Genomic DNA, 19,093 nt, shown 5'->3' on the forward strand with positions numbered 1-19,093 from the left:
TATTCTATTATCTGCTTGCCTACCTATTAAAATCTTTTCTTCTTCAAAGATGCCACTTAAGAGCAATAAAATAAAGCCTGAACCTGCCTTTTAAACACAAAAGTAAAAAAACTGGGAGGAAGAGCAAGAAGGAAAAACTTTTGTATGGAATCAAGCAGATTCTCCTATATGACAAGTTACTATGTGTAGGAAAAGAAAAATGTAAATAGTTTCTTCTTCCAGTAAATGAACACCTTTTTTCTCCCCTAAAAAAATTCCCCCATCATCTTATTGTGATTCTCAGGTGATGAAAACAAAAGGAGTTGGGAACCTTTGATAATCACAGTCTTATAATAGAAAAAACCTACAAGGAATTACGAAAAAACAGATACAAATTTCCCAATAGATATTTATAAAAGACAAGACACTGGAAAGCTGATAGAGTCATTTTTTCTAAGAGATGGGATGTCACTATGTTGCCCAGGCTGGATTTAAACTCCTAGGCTCAAGTGATCCTCCTGCCTTAATCTCCCGAGTAGGTGGGACTACACATGTACACCACCATGCCCAGCCAGAAAGTCATTCTTTCATTAGCCTCAATTTTCAAATTCTACTCAGTGACAATTAATCGGGACCACTTAGATCTTCTGTTCTCTCTAGGGCTCACATACTTTAGTTGCTACTTAAAACTTACCAACCAGGCATAGTGGCTCACACCTGTAATCCTACCATTTTGGGAAGGCCAAGCAGGAGGGTTGCTTGAACCCAGGAGTTCGAGACCAGCCTGGGCAACATAGCAAGACCTCATCTCTGCAAAATATTAAAAAATTAGCCAGCCATGGTGGTGTGCACCTATAGTACCAGCTACTTGGGAGGCTGAGGCAGGATTGCCTGAGCTTAGGAGTTTGAGGTTGCTGTGAGCTGTGATGATGCCACTGCACTCTAGCCCAGGCAATAGAGACCTTGTCAAAAAGAGTTATACCTTATTCATAATTTTTAGGAAGATAACTATTGTGACAGAGAAACCCAAAGATTTGTGGCCTTTTTATCAAACTATCTAAGGGTATCTATACTAGTCAGGATGGTTTCTACATACATAATAAATGGAAGCTATACTACTACCTACTTGGGAATGGAAGATGGCCAGATAGATATGTGTTCAGCTGTAATATCATTCACAATGTCCTCCTTAAAAAAGAAAAAGAAAGTGTGATTTTAAAAGAAATTTCTTTCAAATATTTTTTAAATACTTTAAGTGAAATTATGAAATACTGACCCGAACATTATGAAGTTTCACAAAGAGTGACAAAATAATACTCAAAACCAATGGTTCCTATGAGCAAGAAAACACAGAATCTTTAAATAGTGTGTATACACATTGTATATATATTTTAACATTTCTCCTATCAACCTCAGAGACACCAAGTATTTTCTTTCAAAAGACCCTTACCTTTTTAAAATTTACCATTTGCTTTATTTAGTTTAGAGCATACTAAAGATCAACTTTATTTTTAATCTCATGAAAAATAAATCACAGTGCATAATTTACATTAAAAGTACCATATTTAGATTCCTGGCTTATTGTGCTATCTCCAAGCTCAACTCTTCACATGACTTTTGAAATTGAGCAACTAGATCTCTTTCCAGTTAGTACTTCCAGCTACCTCCAAAAAATTTTGACTTTTTATTCCTTAAAATAATATTTAAAGGATGAAACCTAGGTTAAATAAGTCCAGTAAATAAATATGACATTAATCCTACTAAGGAAAAATTAAAGCCAGGCTTCATACATTAGCCCTATTATGAAGACTTCTTTACAATTTAAAAAACACCTGGCTGGGCCAGGCACGGTGGCTCACGCCTGTAATCCTAGCACTCTGGGAGGCTGAGGCGGGAGGATTGCTCTGAGGTCAGGAGTTCGAGATCAGCCTGAGCAAGAGCAAGACCCTGTCTCTACTAAAAATAGAAAGCAATGATTTGGACAGCTAAAAAAAATATATATAGAAAAAATTAGCCGGGCATGGTGGCACATGCCTGTAGTCCCAGCTACTCGGGAGGCTGAGGCAGTAGGATCGCTTGAGCCCAGGAGTTTGAGGTTGCTGTGAGCTAGGCTGACGCCACGGCACTCCAGCCCAGGCAAAAGAGTGAGACTCTGTCTCAAACAAAACAAAACAAAACAAAAACAAAACAAAACAAAACACCTGGCTGATGTTTACTAAAACAAGGTAAGGTACATGCAAAATAAATTTCTGCATTCAGATTTTGTGTCCTTCCCCACCCCCGCCTCCCCACGCCAATAATGTTCACTGAAGATAAGCACATTAACAGGTCACTTTGATAATTTAATCAGCATTTGAAGCACTCAAGATTTTTTAGTCATATTCCACAAAAATCAGCAACACCAATTAGAATAATTTTAAATAAAACTTACCCGCAATTTTTTGATAAAAGAAAGCAGTTCACTCCTATAAAACACAAAAATTTTTGAATACACATTTAATATCAGAAATTAAAAATAAAATGAAGAAAGTAAATTATAGGTGAAGGTTTATCCCTAATGTTCTAATTCTGCAAGTACGAAAAGGAGTATATATAATATTCTATTGCCATACTAACATTTTTTCCCAGTTTTAATCACATGTGAAGTCTGCAATACTATCCAACCTTAAAACACTGTTGATTTTGAATTATAGTTGATTATATTAAATGATTAATAGATAGTCTCCTAAAATAACGTAGAAATAAAAAGTATTTCCAAAGGTGGCCATGGCAGACAGGTCCATCAGAGACAAGCATCACAGAATTCTTAAGATTGTTCACCTTTACAATACACAGGATAAAGGATGACATTCTTGAAATAGTGCAACTGCTATAAATAAAAGAACTCAAAAAATGTAACTGATAAAACCATAGCAATACATACCGATACATTATACCTAATGTAGACTCCCTCTGCTTTATTAAACTAACTCTGCCATCATTTCCTCGTTTGTGCTGACTGGACACACTGCAGATTTGAACAACAACTTCCCAAAGGTCTTTAGCAGTCCGTCTGCTTTCTTTAGGACCTGGAAGTTCTTTACATGTAGCTGCTAAAAGTTGTCCAAGCTATAATATGAAAAACAAACACAATACACAAAAGATAATCTGTAATGTCACACATGATAGTTCTATCATTAAGGCACCCTGAGGAAAGATGGGTGACTGCCCAAACATACCAAGCACAGTTATCTTATGCTGTGCATTCAGTACAACCTCTAAGGAATCCACGGCTCACTGTTTACTGACGGATCTGAATCTGTTTGAGAAAGAAGATTCTCTCGTTCTATCATATAAACGTCATCATTTCTGAACAATGATAGTCTACTGCTAACAAAAACAAGCATAGTCTAATGACAACAAAAACGAGACAATGAGACATATGATTTAAGTGGGAAAAAAAAAAAAAAAAAAACCCACGTTGCTCAGTATAGGTAATACGACATCATTTTACCAAAAAAAAAACAAAAAACAAAAAACAAAAAACAGGTAACAGAAGGCATACAGTACGTGTTAACTGTGACAGAGGTGAGATTAAAATAGTGCTTGGGTTTCACACACACAACACACGTGTTGTTTTTAATCATTAAAAAAATAAGGAAAGGAGTAAGGAAATTGAAGTTGGCAGAATAAGGAAACAAAATTTAAAGCAACTTTTCTTTAAATTGGTAGAAACTGAGGATGGAGCTACTGCTAATATGAAGAGGTAGAATTAAGAAAGGAGAGATTACAGTAAGGATGATTTCAAGTCCATCAGAAAACCCCAGTTCCCAATGAAATGGACCTAGAAAGTTTTAAGGTCCCCACCATCTAAGGGGGCTTCTTTAAGAAGGAGGCAGGATTGTGACAAAGATAAAAATCATTTTCCCCCATATTTTGTTATGAAAAATCTCAAACAAAAAAAAATCAAGGCCGGGCGCGGTGGCTCACACCTGTAATCCTAGCACTCTGGGAGGCCAAGGCAGGTGGATCGCTCAAGGTCAGGAGTTCGAGACCAGCCTGAGCAAGAGTGAGACCCCGTCTCTACTAAAAATAGAAAGAAATTATATGGACAACTAAAATATATATATACAAAAAATTAGCCGGGCATGGTGGCGCATGCCTGTAGTCCCAGTGACTAGGGAGGCTGAGGCAGGAGGATCGCTTAAGCCCAGGAGTTTGAGGTTGCTGTGAGCAAGGCTGACGCCACAGCACTCACTCTAGCCCGGGCAACAGAGTGAGACTCTGTCTCAAAAAAAAAAAAAAAATCAAAACACTAGTTCAATCAATACCTTACACATTGTGAATATTGTCATGTTTGCTTTACGTATCTGTTTATAATACATTATATAGTTTTGTTAAACTACATTAAAGTAAGTTACAGAATGTCATTTCTCCCCTCAATACTTCAATATACATCTTCTAAGAACAAGGACATTCTCCACAACCACAACTCCATGATTACAAACCTAAGAAAATTAAAAATAGTTTGGTTGCAGAAAAAGCTAGTAAGGATGACATGAAAACCCTTCCTATGCTACGTGAACGGGCACTGAGGATCCAGTCTAGCAGGATCATTTCGCCCTTCATGCCACCTGATACATTCTTCCCCAACAACTGGGATTGCGATATATGCAGCTATTTCCTACACAGTACAATGCCAGGGCTATTGTAGCTCCTTATCTCAAATTCATTTTCTGTTGTCAGGGATCATATGCTTAGTTGATGGTCACTAAATTTATTAAGTAAATTTAATTAAAAGAATTTTCAGAGGTCTTAGGCCCCAAATCAATTAATTCCACAAACATTCTTGAGCACCTACTATATATGCTGGCATGATGGAAAGCAGGAGAATATAAAAATAAACCGCCCTCAGGAAGCTCACCATCCTATAGGGAAGACAGGTGAAAAAATAATCTATTGTACAGTATTAACACAACAAAAGAAATACGTCAACAGTACAACTGTGGCAGGACCATTATCACAGTACAAAGGTAGCAAGAGGAGAAAGTGATTTACTCATTTACAGAGAAAGGAATTTGGGAAAGCATCAAAGAAATCACCCAAACAGGCAGAAGTGGGACATCTTACCTAGATGACAGAACAAAACGTATGTACCAAAGCACAGGGGCATGAGAAAAGCGCCCTGGTGATGCCAGCACAGAGCTGGCAATGACAAGGAGCAGGGGAGGTGCACCTGGAGGAAGAGAAGTACTCACACCTTAAAAGGCCTTATAGGCCGTATTAAAAGCTTGGGTTTTTATCCCGCATTGTTACTACTATCACAACTCCTCCTCCTCCTACTGGCTAGACTTTTATAATCCAAGTGCCTACAAATCCTATGCCCTTTCCACTCTGATACAAGGTGCAGACTAGACAGTTGTGTATTATTTCAAAAGGTGTATTTTAGTCATGTACTTAATGTTTTTCCATTCCTTTTTGTGATTATGTAGTTTATACTCAAATAAATAAGAAAATATGTAACAGAATACAAAATAAAACTGACTAAACTCACCTAATATTCCACTACCCAGAGATCATGTCTATTCATATCCTTTCAGACTTTTCCCGACACTTACATATATGCATATTTCCCACCGAATAAGAAGTTTTGAAACTGCTCCAAATTATTATTATTTTCAAAACACAACCCCTTACTCTTGACTTCTATGATTCCTTTTTCCTTGACGTTAACAAAGGAGAAAGGGGCCAATTATGGAAGGCAGTACACAAAACCCTAACCACCAGATGACATGATGAGATGCCTCAGTGACTACTCTTTAGCAAGGTCACCACCCACCCTTCCTCCTTGTGGGCCAGGTCAGGGGGACTGCAGAGAGCAGTGAGATAACCTCGCCTAGAGTTAGGCGACCTACAACAGGATTTCCTGTGTCCTTACACACTGCAGAGCCTCGAGCATTCAATACACAAACGTGCCCATCTCTGCTGGTGCACAGCTCCACAGAATTCACTGCTGGGGAAGCAAAGCAGGGAACTACTGCACTGACTTAAAGCTGAGCAACACGCTACAATTCTAAGTGCAAATGATAATAACCTCGGAGCAAAATGGTTCTCTCATCTGAGAGTTTATTAAAGGCATAATCAGACAAGCATCCTAGATATTAGGAACTCATATCCCAGAAAGTTTACTGAAGAGATAAATAAGATTCAATGTCTGAAATTCCAAAGAAAAGGATGATTCAAGTATGAGAATAATTTTTATGAACAAATGTAAAGACAAAAAGGAGGGTGGAAAGAAACTAAAGAAATCAATACATCTTCAAAGGGTTAAAATGAAATGAGTTCAGTTTTTTTTTTTTTTTTTTTTTTTTTTTTGAGACAGAGTCTCACTCTGTTGCCCAGGCTAGAGTGAGTGCCGTGGCGTCAGCCTAGCTCACAGCAACCTCAAACTCCTGAGCTCAAGCGATCCTCCTGTCTCAGCCTCCCGAATAGCTAGGACTACAGGCATGCACCACCATGCCCGGCTAATTTTTTTTCTATATATATTTTTAGCTGTCCATATAATTTCTTTCTATTTTTAGTAGAGATGGGGTCTCGCTCTTGCTCAGGCTGGTCTCGAACTTCTGAGCTCAAACGATCCGCCCACCTCGGCCTCCCAGAGTGCTAGGATTACAGGCGTGAGCCACCGCGCCCGGCCAGAGTTCAGTTTTTAAAAGGACATACATGAAACATGAAGGAACAGACAAATAACCAAAGACAAATGTGAAAAAGTGGTATAGTCTACCAAGAGTTTTCCAGATAAGCATGGACTTAAAGGACTATGTATTAAAGACAAATTGGGGCAGATAAGAATTAAAGAATTAGGAAATTTGAAGTAATAAATGTTCCCCAAAGAGGGGGAGAGGTGCTGGTAAAAATGTTAAGTCACTAAATGTTTTATTTTGGTTTCTTAACTACAAGACCAGAAAGAAAGAAAAGCCCACTACTTATTCAGGGTATATATAATATTAACACATGAAAGACATAATTTTAGGAAAAACCTCCAGTTTCTGTTTAGTTTTGATATTTTCTGCACTCAAAAGCATTTTATGTTGCAGAGGACAGATATAATTAAGGGAGATGAAATAAACAACTTACTATCAATTTACTGAATGAATTCTTTCATATGGGTATAATTACTAACAGCAAACATGTTATTAGTTCATTAATAAACATGCTCTAGATTCAGACATATCAAACTTAGAGCAGTAAATAGGTTCTAAAGAAGGGCAAGGTGTTCAAATGGAAAATGGGTAGAAGCACATTCCTGATGGTTCCCATCAGTCCCGGAGTTTGATCACAGCCACCATAGCAAGAAAAGTTGACTAACCTCTCACTACCTTAGAATTACACCAAAGTGCCGTCTGTTAACTAAATAATTTGTAACTGTATTCTTACGAATCCTACACAGCGAGAGCAAAATCAAGTGTATAACTTATCAACAATTATATTTTTAACTATAAACCAATAAGCATTTGTCCAATCTTACACTATATCATAGAAATTAGACAAGTGCTCAAAGTAACGTAAATCTAAAGAAACAGGTATAATACCATTTTAGTAATCCTTTTATTTACATTAAACATGAATTACCTTTACATATGGATTACTCTGAAGCAAAAGTGCAGGAACTTGCAGTGTAAGGTATTCATTTTCCCTCCAGTTTAACATAAAAGCAACACACTCCTCGGCTATAACCTGACGAAGAGGAATATCTAAAAAGCAAAGCAAATAGCTGGAATTACCTTCACAACATTAAAATGGGAACAAAGCAAATATCTGCTCAGATTTCAACTGAATAAAAGAACCAACAGCTACAGATAAAAAAATAGAAAAATACTAACATTTAATACTTATTTCTATAAAGTTTAACATTTCCCAACAATAGACTACAAGGTCTCCACTATTAATCAACAAAATTTCTTTATCCTTTTAGGGGCCCAACACGCTACTATGAAAGTCTTTAGATACCTAATCTCCAGAAATTTATAACTGAAACGAGCAGATAATAGTCACACGAATAAAACAAGTACAAAATGCTGTGGTATAAACTTCTAGCACATTTATAGCAAAGAAATAGGTAAACTATATTTAAAAAACTGTAACAAATCTGAGTTATTTATCCTTTTTAATAATTTTTTTCTGATTAAAATGTAACTCATAAGAGACAAGTCATTTACTTGTTCAACAAATATGTACTATACCAGAAATAATTTTAAATAATAAGAAAAAAAACTACTCAGACTTGTGTGTTGAAGTGTCCCCCCAAAATTCATGCCCACCTGGAACCTCACAATGTGACCTTATTTGGAAACAGGGTCTTTGCAGACGTATTTAAGATGAGGTCACACTGGATTAGGACAGACCCTAAATCCAAGGACTGGTGTCTTCACAACAAGAGAAACAGCACGGACACACATAAAGGAGAATGCCACGTGAAGACAGAGGCAGAGCCTGGAGCAACGCAGCTACAAAGCCAAGGAACGCCAAAGACTGTCAGGGGCCACCAGAAGCTAAGAAGAAGCCAGGATGGACTGTTCCCTGGAGTCTCTGGAGGGAGCATGGCCCTGCAAACTACCCTGAACTCAGATATCTAGCTTTCAGAACTGTGAGAGAATACATTTCTGTTGTTTAAGTCACCCAGTTTGTGGTACTGTTATGGAAATCCTAGGAAATGAACAATTTCCCCCATTTTTCACAATATTTTCCAGTGAACTACAAACCCAACTGTTTTAGGAGAGAAATAACTTTTTTAAAGACGGTTAAAGTCAAGTAAGTTTTAAGATTTTTTCCCCCGTAATTATTTGAATACTGAATTTCTGAAATCTGTCTTTGTGAAACAGTCTTACCAGGAAGCCTCATTTCCAGATATCCTCGTACCCTACTAATAAGATCAGAGGGAGGTCTCTCTCCTGACTGCCCCGTTCCAGCTTCATGTGTATGAATATCCAAAAGCAACATCTCATTCAGCATGACTTGACGAAGTTTTGGTGAGAACTCTGTTACCAACTCCAAACAAGCAGCAAACAGCTGTTTAGCATGGGAAAAATCCTATAACAAGAAATAACAGAAAAGCCTGGGTCACTTTTCCTGTGGAGTCAAAAACTGTGTGCCTTTATGAATACAGAGCAAAGAGGAGAAGGATTAATTTAAATGGTTAACATCGCTCATCCCAAGGCATAAAGCTAGATTATCTTTTTCTTTATCATCCCTGTGTTGTTGATTTATTCCAATTAATATTTCTTTTGTAATGTAAAAAATCCAATAATAAATATAAAATATAAACTATATTCTTAAACAAGTTTTACAAAAATTATAAAATGACAAAGACTTCTGTATTATACAGGTATAAAATTCTATTACAAGCACTCTTCTCCACCTTCAACAGGTTTCATATTCCAAAATCTTAGCACACTCCACCCTATTAGCCCATGTAATTGGCTAATAAACAAATCAAATCAGCTACGATCGAAATCCTTTCCTACCCATCTCACTCTAACTTTTCCAAAGACTAGTCTTCGCTCATTATCTCTCTCCACATGCCTCATTCATTCCAACAATGTGGCTTCTATCCCCACCACCACAAAGAAACAGCTCTCACAAACCAAAGATCTTCCCACTTGTCCAATCTACTAAACACTGTTCCACTATCTTACTGGAATTAAGGGGTGAAACTCAGTGCTAGGCACTGCCTTTTCCTTGACAATTCTCCTTTCCCTTGGCTTCACATTTGTCTGGTCCTCATACCCATCACACCATTCTTTCTTGGACCCCGTGTTGACATTCCCCAGGGTCCCATTCTCTGTAAATACTCTTCCTGGGTAATCTCTGATGATTCCCAAATCTGTAACTCCAGTCCAGACCATTCCCAAGCTTCAGGCTCATGTTTCCAGTTATAGCCTCAAATTTCAATATTATAAAAATGAACTCCTAATCCGCTCTTCAAAAATGTTTTTCTGCACGTTCACTTGCTGACAGTGTCATCCATTCTCTGATGCCCAAACAAGAAACTTGGGCATCATTCTTGATTCTTTTCTCCATCTTGCCTTCCACATCAAATCAGTTTCCAATCATTTCTAGACTGTACCGCCTAAATATTTCTCTGATATGCTCTCTTCTCTTTAACCCCTCTAACACTTGTGCCACTTACTAGTTATGTGACCTTGGACAATTTAGTATCTTTCAGTCTCTGATTTCTAACCTATAATACTGATAGCACCTTTCAAACAATTTTTTGTGAATAAATCAACAAGTGTATATGAAATTGCAGAATAGTCTGTGTGCACAATAAATGTTATTTTAGGTGTGGAAAGAGAAGAGCTGCCAACTACATTCCCCCATAAAACTTTTCAATGGCTTACAATTATCTAGTAATGTGCCATCCCACATGGCAGCCAGTAGCAACATGCGGCCATTGAGCATGTGAAATGTGACCAGTCCAAACTGAGAGGTGCTGTTAAGTATAAAATACTCACTGGATTAGCACACACATTTCAAAAATGCAAAATATCTCAATTTTTATATTGATTATATGTTGAAGTCATAGTTTAGATATATTGAGTTAAATAAAATATATCATTAAAATGGACTTCGCTGTATTTGTACTTCTAAAAATGTGGCTACTAAAAAATTATAAATCACATACATGACTCACGCTATATTTCTACTGGATAGTGTTGGTCTAGAGAAGTTCTCAAACTTCAGCATGCATCAGAATTACTTGGAGAGCTCATTAAAAAGGATACTGGGTCTCATCCCCAGAGTTTCTGATTCAGTAGGTCCAAGGCAGAGGCCAACAATTACATTTCTAACAAGTTCCCAAATGTCACAGATGCTGCTGGTGTGGGGACTATACCTTGAAAACCACTGGTCTAAAGCACTGTCTTCAAAAGATTCTTTAGCCTGGGCATGGGGGCTCATGCCTGTAATCCTAGCACTTTGGAAGGCTTAAGTGGGAGGATCACTTGAGGCCAGGAGTTCAAGACCAGCCTGAGCAACATAGCAAGACCCTGTCTTTATAAAAAATAAACTAGCTGGGCATTGTGGTGTGCACCTGTAGTACCAGCTACCCAGGAGGCTGAGGCAGAAAAATCACCTGAACCCCGAAGGTCGAGATTGCAGTGAGCTATGATGACACCACTGACAGAGTGGTGAGATTATGTTTCAAAAAAAAAAAAATTCTCTGCTTGCTTCCCTCTTAAAACAGTTTTGTAAAAGTATTTCCCTATGTAAATTTTTAAATGAGAAATTTTTTTTTGCATAAGTTGAAGAAGATGCAAGGGATATTATTCCTGGTGTAGTGAAAATACTGACTTTTGAATAAAGAATTATACTTTGTTTCTGTTTTTTAAAACATTAATGTATTTAAGGATAAACCTAACAAAATATGTGAAGATTTGTAGGCTGAAAATTACAAAACATGAGATTAAAGACATAAAGATATATTATGCTCATGAGTTGAAAGAGTCAATAGTGTTAAGATATCAATTCTCCCCAAACTGATTTACAAATTCATTGCAATCTGAATCAAAACCCCAGCAGGCTCTTTTGCAGCCATTAAAAACCTGATTCTAAAGTTTATATGAAAAAGTAAAAGACCTACAATAGCCAAAATGATTTTCAAGTACAAAAAACTGGAGGATTTACGCCACTTGATTTTAAAACTTACTATAAAGCTATAGTGTGCCTTCCATCACTTTTTCTTTAAGTCATGAGGAAAAGGACAATTGTGAAAAGGGGAGGGAATGAGAAACTGATATGACATGGGCACTGCAGGAGTGCTTTCAGGCACATCAATTTTAGGAAAGAATACAAAGAGAAGTTGGGAAGCTACGAACTGCTTCTCTTAAAACGACAGTGTCTCCATCTTGGACTTCTAGCTGTGTAATTCAGCCAGGAGACTGCTGGTCCAGACTGCCAACCTCCTTAACAAAGCTCCCAGGAGTCTTTATATTCTGGGCCTTGCCTCCCCACCTAGCCTTATCACCTGCCTCACTTCACATAACAAATGACACCCTAATAATAGCTGATTGCTTCCCATCCCCTCATGTATTTCCATTCTACTGCTTGTCTTTGAGCTTTTCCTCATGTTGTTATCCTCTGTCTTCAATGTCTTTCACTTTCTTCTTTATCTAGCTAACTCACTAAGTCTCAGTTTTAGCTCAGGAATTATGTCTGAGGGTTATGTAGTCTTTAACCTTCTCGTACTATTAGCTGTGCAATTACACTACCTTATGTAACTTATTATTTATGTCTCAATTTTCCAAACAGATTGTAAATTCCTTATGTAAAATACGGTACCCAAAATAATTTTAAGAGATTCTGTTTTTTGGCCGGGTGTGGTGGCTCACGCCTGTAATCCTAGCACTCTGGGAGGCCGAGGCGGGTGGATCTCTCGAGGTCAGGAGTTTGAGACCAGCCTGAGCAACAGCGAGACCCCGCCTCTACTAAAAATAGAAAGAAATTATCTGGCCAACTAAAATATATATATATATATATATATATATATATATACACACAAAAAATTAGCCAGGCATGGTGGCGCATGCTTGTAGTCCCAGCTACTCGGGAGGCTGAGGCAGTAGGATCGCTTAAGTCCAGGAGTTTGAGGTTGCTGTGAGCTAGGCTGACGCCACGGCACTCACTCTAGCCCAGGCAACAAAGCGAGACTCTGTCTCAAAAAAAAAAAAAAAAAAAGAGATTCTATTTTTGAATCTCAGTATACACTTTTTACTAAGTGAATCCTAAAGAATACAATATCTTTTTATGTTCCCTAGATTTTTAAAAAGGTACAGAACAGTATCCATATGTCCAAGACCATTTTGGTATAATTATAAGGGTAAAGGAAAAAAACAAACCAAAACACCTTTTCAAATAAACTTTTAGGCCCATGACTATGATTTTAAGATCAAGAAAACATAAGGGCCGGGCGTGGTGGCTCACGCCTGTAATCCTAGCACTCTGGGAGGCCGAGGCGGGTGGATCGCTCGAGGTCAGGAGTTCGAGACTAGCCTGAGCAAGAGCGAGACCCCGTCTCTACTAAAAATAGAAAGAAATTATATGGACAACTAAAAATATATATAGAAAAAATGAGCCGGGCATGGTGGCGCATGCCTGTAGTCCCAGCTACTCGGGAGGCTGAGGCAGAAGGATTGCTTGAGCCCAGGAGTTTGAGGTTGCTGTGAGCTAGGCTGACGCCATGGCACTCACTCTAGCCCGGGCAACAGAGCAAGACTCTGTCTCAAAAAAAAAAAAAAAAAAAAAAAAAGAAAACATAAGATCTGATTCCAACTAAAATTATTAAAGCACATTCTTAACAAACATTTGATGCATACTTTACCCACCTTAACAGTACTGCAGTGCAAACCTTTAGCCATGAGAATGTAAACCAAATCTCTTGTTAAACTGTCTTTAATTCCCAGGATAACAGTACTATAGACAGAAGGTACTTCCCACTAAAAGAAATAAAAATAAAGTACATAAACACACATAGAGAAAGCCAAATATAGATAGGAATCTTTCAATAATCTTCAATCACATGTAAAAAATTCATTCATAGATCACTTTTTAAAGAGAAAGGAAAAGGACAGCCATAATGAAACTGATCAAAATGAAATAGTCACAATGAGCCAGTTTCCAGATTGGGACTTTCTGAAAGATAACCTATAGGGGAAAAAAAAAAACCCAAAACTAGGAGTTTTATATGTACTAACTCATGTGATCCTCACAACAAAACTATGAAGAAGGTACTACTATCCTCACTTTGCAAATGAGAAAACTGAGGCACATAACAGTAACTTGTTCTATGTTATATAGCTAGTATAGTAAGTATGAAGCTCAGATTCAAACTCAGGCAGGCAGTTAGTCCCAGAACCCCCTCTCATAACTATTATGCTATACTTCTTTATCTTAAGAATTAACACTAATAAACAGCATCAATATTAAGAAAGCTCAGCCAATGTTTAGAGCAATTTTCCATTTCTACTTGTATGTTTAAATTGTATAAGCTATACATGAATTTCTGGCTGCTTTTTTTTACTACATCTTCAGCAGGGGAGGACTATGCAGTTAGTCAGGTGCGCTGCCAAACTGCTTTAATTTCTCTTGTATCTGTAGACTATTTCCCTGGTATTTCTAAGCTACGTTCCACTAAAATGGTATTTTAAAAGCTATTTTTATTTGCATTTTCCATGCAGGAAAACTTTAAAACAGATAAACTCAGAAACAGGTAAATACATTAGCTGGGAGTTTTCAAAAGAACATTTAAAGCCAAAAATGTTCTATAAAGAAGTTTTAATGAATTAGTTACATGCTGTAGGCTTCAGATCTCAAGCAGGTATTAAAAAACCAAAAATATCCAATACAGCACATAACAAGTATTAGCTACAGACGGTATAATATGCTTTATACATATATTTATACGTATATTTGGCAATAGGTATTTTGTCAAAAGTATACATGTACATACTTTTGACAACAAATGGAATACAAGGTCATTTTTAGATGTTACTGATTTAACAGTATCTTTGACATATTCTCTTCTCTCTGTCAATTGATGTTAAAAGTGCAATTATGGTCATGTGAAGGTCCTAAAATTGTTAAGGGGTCCTTAGTATCAAAAAGGTCAAGGAATAGCTCTTCTATTAAATGACATGAGAAAACAAGGGTAAGCCAGGCATGGTGGCACATGCCAGCAGTCCCAGCTATTCTGAAGGCTGAGGCAGGAGGATCACTTGAGCCCAGGAGTTTAAGCCCAGCATGAGCAATATACTGAGACCCCATCTCAGAAAAATAGAAAACAAGGGTAATTTTCTTACTTATTCTTGACACAGGGTTTCTTACCTTATTAGACACTGTCCAGAACTGACGCTCAGAAGTCATACCATGTAATTCAATTAAAATCTGACGAATCCTCCAGGGATCTACTGACAATATAAGTTGATGCTCCAACTGACCAATGTTGACACTTGCTGAGGCTAAGAAAGAAAAAAGAGATTTCTATTTCAATAGTGATTTAATTCAAAGATATACATAAACCTATAAATATGAGAATGACAATTTAGAGAAACTGTGTATGTTTGTACATCTATAAATTAAAAGCAGCTATCATCTTAAGAACTGATCCATTCAACATTACATAGATTACATATTAACTTTAATCCTTGTGTAGAAAACCCAACATATTTGTATTATATCTGTATTTAATAAATGAATGCAGTTTAAAAATACAGTGAAAATATAAACAAAGGTAAAAATCAATAATTAGTTCATGGAAAGAACTATGTGAGGCATATGGAAAGAATTTATATACATAGATTCCTACTTTTGAACATAATGTGTTAATAAAACCATGTATAAAATGTTAATTTTGAGTAATAAACATTAAGAATGTGTGGTTTGTAATAGGAGAGGAAAGGAGGAGGCATTCCCTACCTAGAGAACCAAAAAATGGTCATTAAAATCCCTAATTACAGGTCAGCTATCAGATACAGTCTACACTAATGCATTTCCAGCATTTTGTGTGAATGTTATTCTTTTCCTTCACAACTGGACATTCAACCAATTTAAATCTAGTGAGGATCAAAGCAGCTAAAATTCTGCTTCTTGTTAAATCAAATGAATTTTATGTCTCATCTACATTAAGTTTTGACGCTTATGTTTCTTATTAATGAACAGCACTGTATTTTCCACCTATATCTGTAAATAGGGCAAAAATGGAAGAAAAACCACAAAAAAATAAGGCAAAAATGGCAATGCTGCCAAAGCTGAATGTTTAGCCAGCAGACAGTAACACTGAGTTATAGGCTGAAATGCATGAAAATCTGTCTCTTTTTGGTCCCAGCATCCCATACCAGTCACCTCCCCCTTTTTGTTTTTTACCTCCGAGAACACATTAGCAGCAGTGTTACCTTGGTCTATTTCCCCAGCTAAAATCTTATATGTATTTAAGCCTAAATTTTCATTAACAATGAATGGGCTCAGCTGTTCCAGCACCTATCTGTTTATACAAAAATCTGACTATAGAAGAAAGGTAAATTTCCATTCATTACCAACACAGTATAAACTAAAACAAATAAGAGGGAATCCTCAAATATATTTCAATGTTAATTTGAAAAGAGGGGCAAAATGTGCCAACATTTTAGCTGGCAGACTAGAGAGCTAACCTGGGATATCATAAAATGAAGTTACAGGTTTAATGCACAGATTTACTCTAGGGGATCTCTTCCTCATCTGATCAACAAGTAGCTTTCGTTCTTCATCTTTCAACAATGTAATGAAAAGCTCATGTGAAGAAATCATGAAAACATACTGCAGATCTTCCAACCCCAGACACACATTCCTAGATCAGTAAGAAATATTATAAAACAAAAAAGTGTATAATTTAGTTTGGGAAAAACAACAATATCAACTAATTTTTATTAATAAACCATTCATAAAGCCACCATTTCATAAATTGTATAACAATATTTTGAAATAGATTTTAAAATTTCCCTTTGGTCCTTGTTTAAAATTGTGATGCCAATGCCACAATATACAAAAAGTAATTATACAATCCTAGAGTCTCATATGACTACACAAATTTAAACTTAACCTTAATTTGCTCTAAAATACCAGTTACTGCCTGGTTGTAAGATATGAAAAACAAATACAAAGAGATAAGTAATGATAGTTTTCTCAAAGGACTAAGTTCAAAGTTAAAAAAGAAGAAAAGGAAGGTACTTACTTTAAAAAAGCAGCCATGTTTCCCTTCAAAGAATCTGAAGCTTTTTCTAGATTTATTGATCTTGAACATACCTAGGAATTTGAGTAATTTTCATTTGAATATGGGTACTTTAAAAATGAGCACTATTCAGGTGACAGGCACACTAGTAGCCCTAACTTAAGCATTATAAAAGCTATCCATGTAACAAAAACATTTGTACCCCCTTAATATTTTGGAAAATATATATATAGATTATAGTTTGAAAAGTTTAGATTTAAAAACAACTGAATTTTCCTATTTCAACCATACACAAATCACAGATTTGATTAAGTAATTTAACAGATGAGAGCAGGGAATAAGAATCCATTGCAGAGGATATGAAATATGACCATTTTAATGACTGCAGGCATTTATATGTAGTAAAGAATAATCTGGGCCGGGCATGGTAGCTCACGTCTGTAATCCTAGCACTCTAGGAAGCAAGCTAGCATCTCTACAAAAAATAGAAAAATTAGCTGGGTGTGGTGGTGTGCCCTGTAGTCCCAGCTACTTGGGAGGCTGAGGCAGGAGGATCACTTGAGCCTGGGAGTTTGAGGTTGCAGTGATCTACGACAAAGCCACTGCACTTTAGCACAGGTGACAGAGCAAGACTGCATAAAAAAATAATAATAATCTATTTAGCACACTATAGAGTTTCACAGAATTTATCAAGTATATTGCCAAATTATATGACTAAACTATGAATCAGTAGCTCCTGTCAGAAAAGAGTTGAAAAGAATGCTAATGAATATAGAACCAATGGTTAAGAAGGTAACCAAGATTTAAAAAGTAAACAATGAAAACAAAGAATAACAGAAACTAGTTTAGGAATATGAGTTATCTACAGATAGTTTCACAGTATTATTCTGAATTTATTCATTAGATTAGGATTCCTCCTCACATATTATTTACAAGAAGCCAATATAAAATATAATTAGTGTGAAAGTCCCTAACCTCAAGAAATTGTCAAATATTCTCTATGTTAACACCAAAAAACACAGAATGTTCACAACAGTATTATTTATAATAGCCAAAAAGTAGAAAAAACCTGCAGTCCACTGAATGAATGGACACACAAAATGTGGTGTATCCACTCAATGAAATATTTAGCCATAAAAAGGAATGAAGTACTGATATATGCTACAATATGAACCCTGAAAACATTATGCTAAGTGAAAGAAGCCAGTTACAAAAGACCATCCATTGTATGATTGCATTTATATGAAATATCCACAATAGACAAATCTATACAAAGTACATCAGTAGTTGCCTGGGATTGGGGGGATTGAGGGAAAATGAGAGGTGACTGCTAATAAATAAAAGGTTTCTTTTTGGGGTCAAGAAATGAGGTGATGGTCACACAACTTTCAGAATACACTAAAAACCATTCATTTGTACATTCTTTTTTTTTTTTTTTTTGAGACAGAGTCTCACTTTGTTGCCCAGGTTAGAGTGAGTGCCGTGGCGTCAGCCTAGCTCACAGCAACCTCAAACTCCTGGGCTCAAGGGATCCTCCTGTCTCAGCCTCCCGAGTAGTTGGGACTACAGGCATGCACCACCATGCCCGGCTAATTTTTTCTATATATATATTTTAGCTGTCCATATAATTTCTTTCTATTTTTTAGTAGAGATGGGGTCTCGCTCTTGCTCAGGCTGGTCTCGAACTCCTGAGCTCAAACGATCCGCCCACCTCGGCCTCCCAGAGTGCTAGGATTACAGGCGTGAGCCACCGCGCCCGGCCCATTTGTACATTCTTAAATAGGTGAATTGTATGGTATGTGAATTATATTTCGAAGCTATTATAAAAAAGGTAACAGTATTTAAAAAGTATTGTGTTCAAATGCCATTTTTTGATTAATAAGTTACCTTATTAATATAAATCACATCTGAGCATCTTGGAGTACATACAAGGTACTCATAGTCTAATAATTTTGCTCCACTGTATATATAAATTTGTTAAGTTTGCTGCCATATGTAAGATTTCTTATGGTAAGTAACATTGGAGTCTCTTTTCATAACAGATTATTTATTCACATACAGAGGTACACTGTACATGGGTCAAGGAACAATGCAGGGAATGTGTTAACTTATGATAAGAAAACATAACAGATGTCATGTGAATTTCACCTCAATTAAAAAATGTTAATTAAAAACATGAACTAGCATCTATAAATGTTTTAACATAAAAAAGATACTAATAAAAATTACTTCTTGCAAGTAACTCTAGAAAAAAGAGAAAAACAGAATAGCTCTATAATCACTAATGAAATTGAATCAATTTGAAAAATCTTGCCACAAAAAAAGTCTCCAGGAACAGGCTTCATTGATAAATTCTACCCAACACTGAAAAATACA

The 19,093-nt window shown here is 36.5% G+C and overlaps 1 protein-coding gene across 1 annotated transcript in view; it reads right to left on the bottom strand.

Annotated features, from left to right (window-relative positions):
• Window positions 1-19,093, bottom strand: part of INTS8 (integrator complex subunit 8) — a 51,813-nt gene that overhangs the window by 11,649 nt on the left and 21,071 nt on the right. The window contains exons 11-20 of the mRNA XM_069466208.1: window positions 16,721-16,791; window positions 16,161-16,336; window positions 14,839-14,972; window positions 13,341-13,451; window positions 8,847-9,048; window positions 7,591-7,712; window positions 2,903-3,087; window positions 2,411-2,444; window positions 1,256-1,312; window positions 1,106-1,167 (exon numbers count right to left, since the gene is read on the bottom strand). Coding sequence (XP_069322309.1) covers window positions 1,106-1,167; window positions 1,256-1,312; window positions 2,411-2,444; window positions 2,903-3,087; window positions 7,591-7,712; window positions 8,847-9,048; window positions 13,341-13,451; window positions 14,839-14,972; window positions 16,161-16,336; window positions 16,721-16,791 — 1,154 coding nt within the window. The remainder of the gene's footprint in view (window positions 1-1,105; window positions 1,168-1,255; window positions 1,313-2,410; window positions 2,445-2,902; window positions 3,088-7,590; window positions 7,713-8,846; window positions 9,049-13,340; window positions 13,452-14,838; window positions 14,973-16,160; window positions 16,337-16,720; window positions 16,792-19,093) is intronic.

This window comes from Eulemur rufifrons, chromosome 3, assembly GCF_041146395.1.
Source record: "Eulemur rufifrons isolate Redbay chromosome 3, OSU_ERuf_1, whole genome shotgun sequence".
Lineage (NCBI taxonomy): Eukaryota > Metazoa > Chordata > Mammalia > Primates > Lemuridae > Eulemur > Eulemur rufifrons.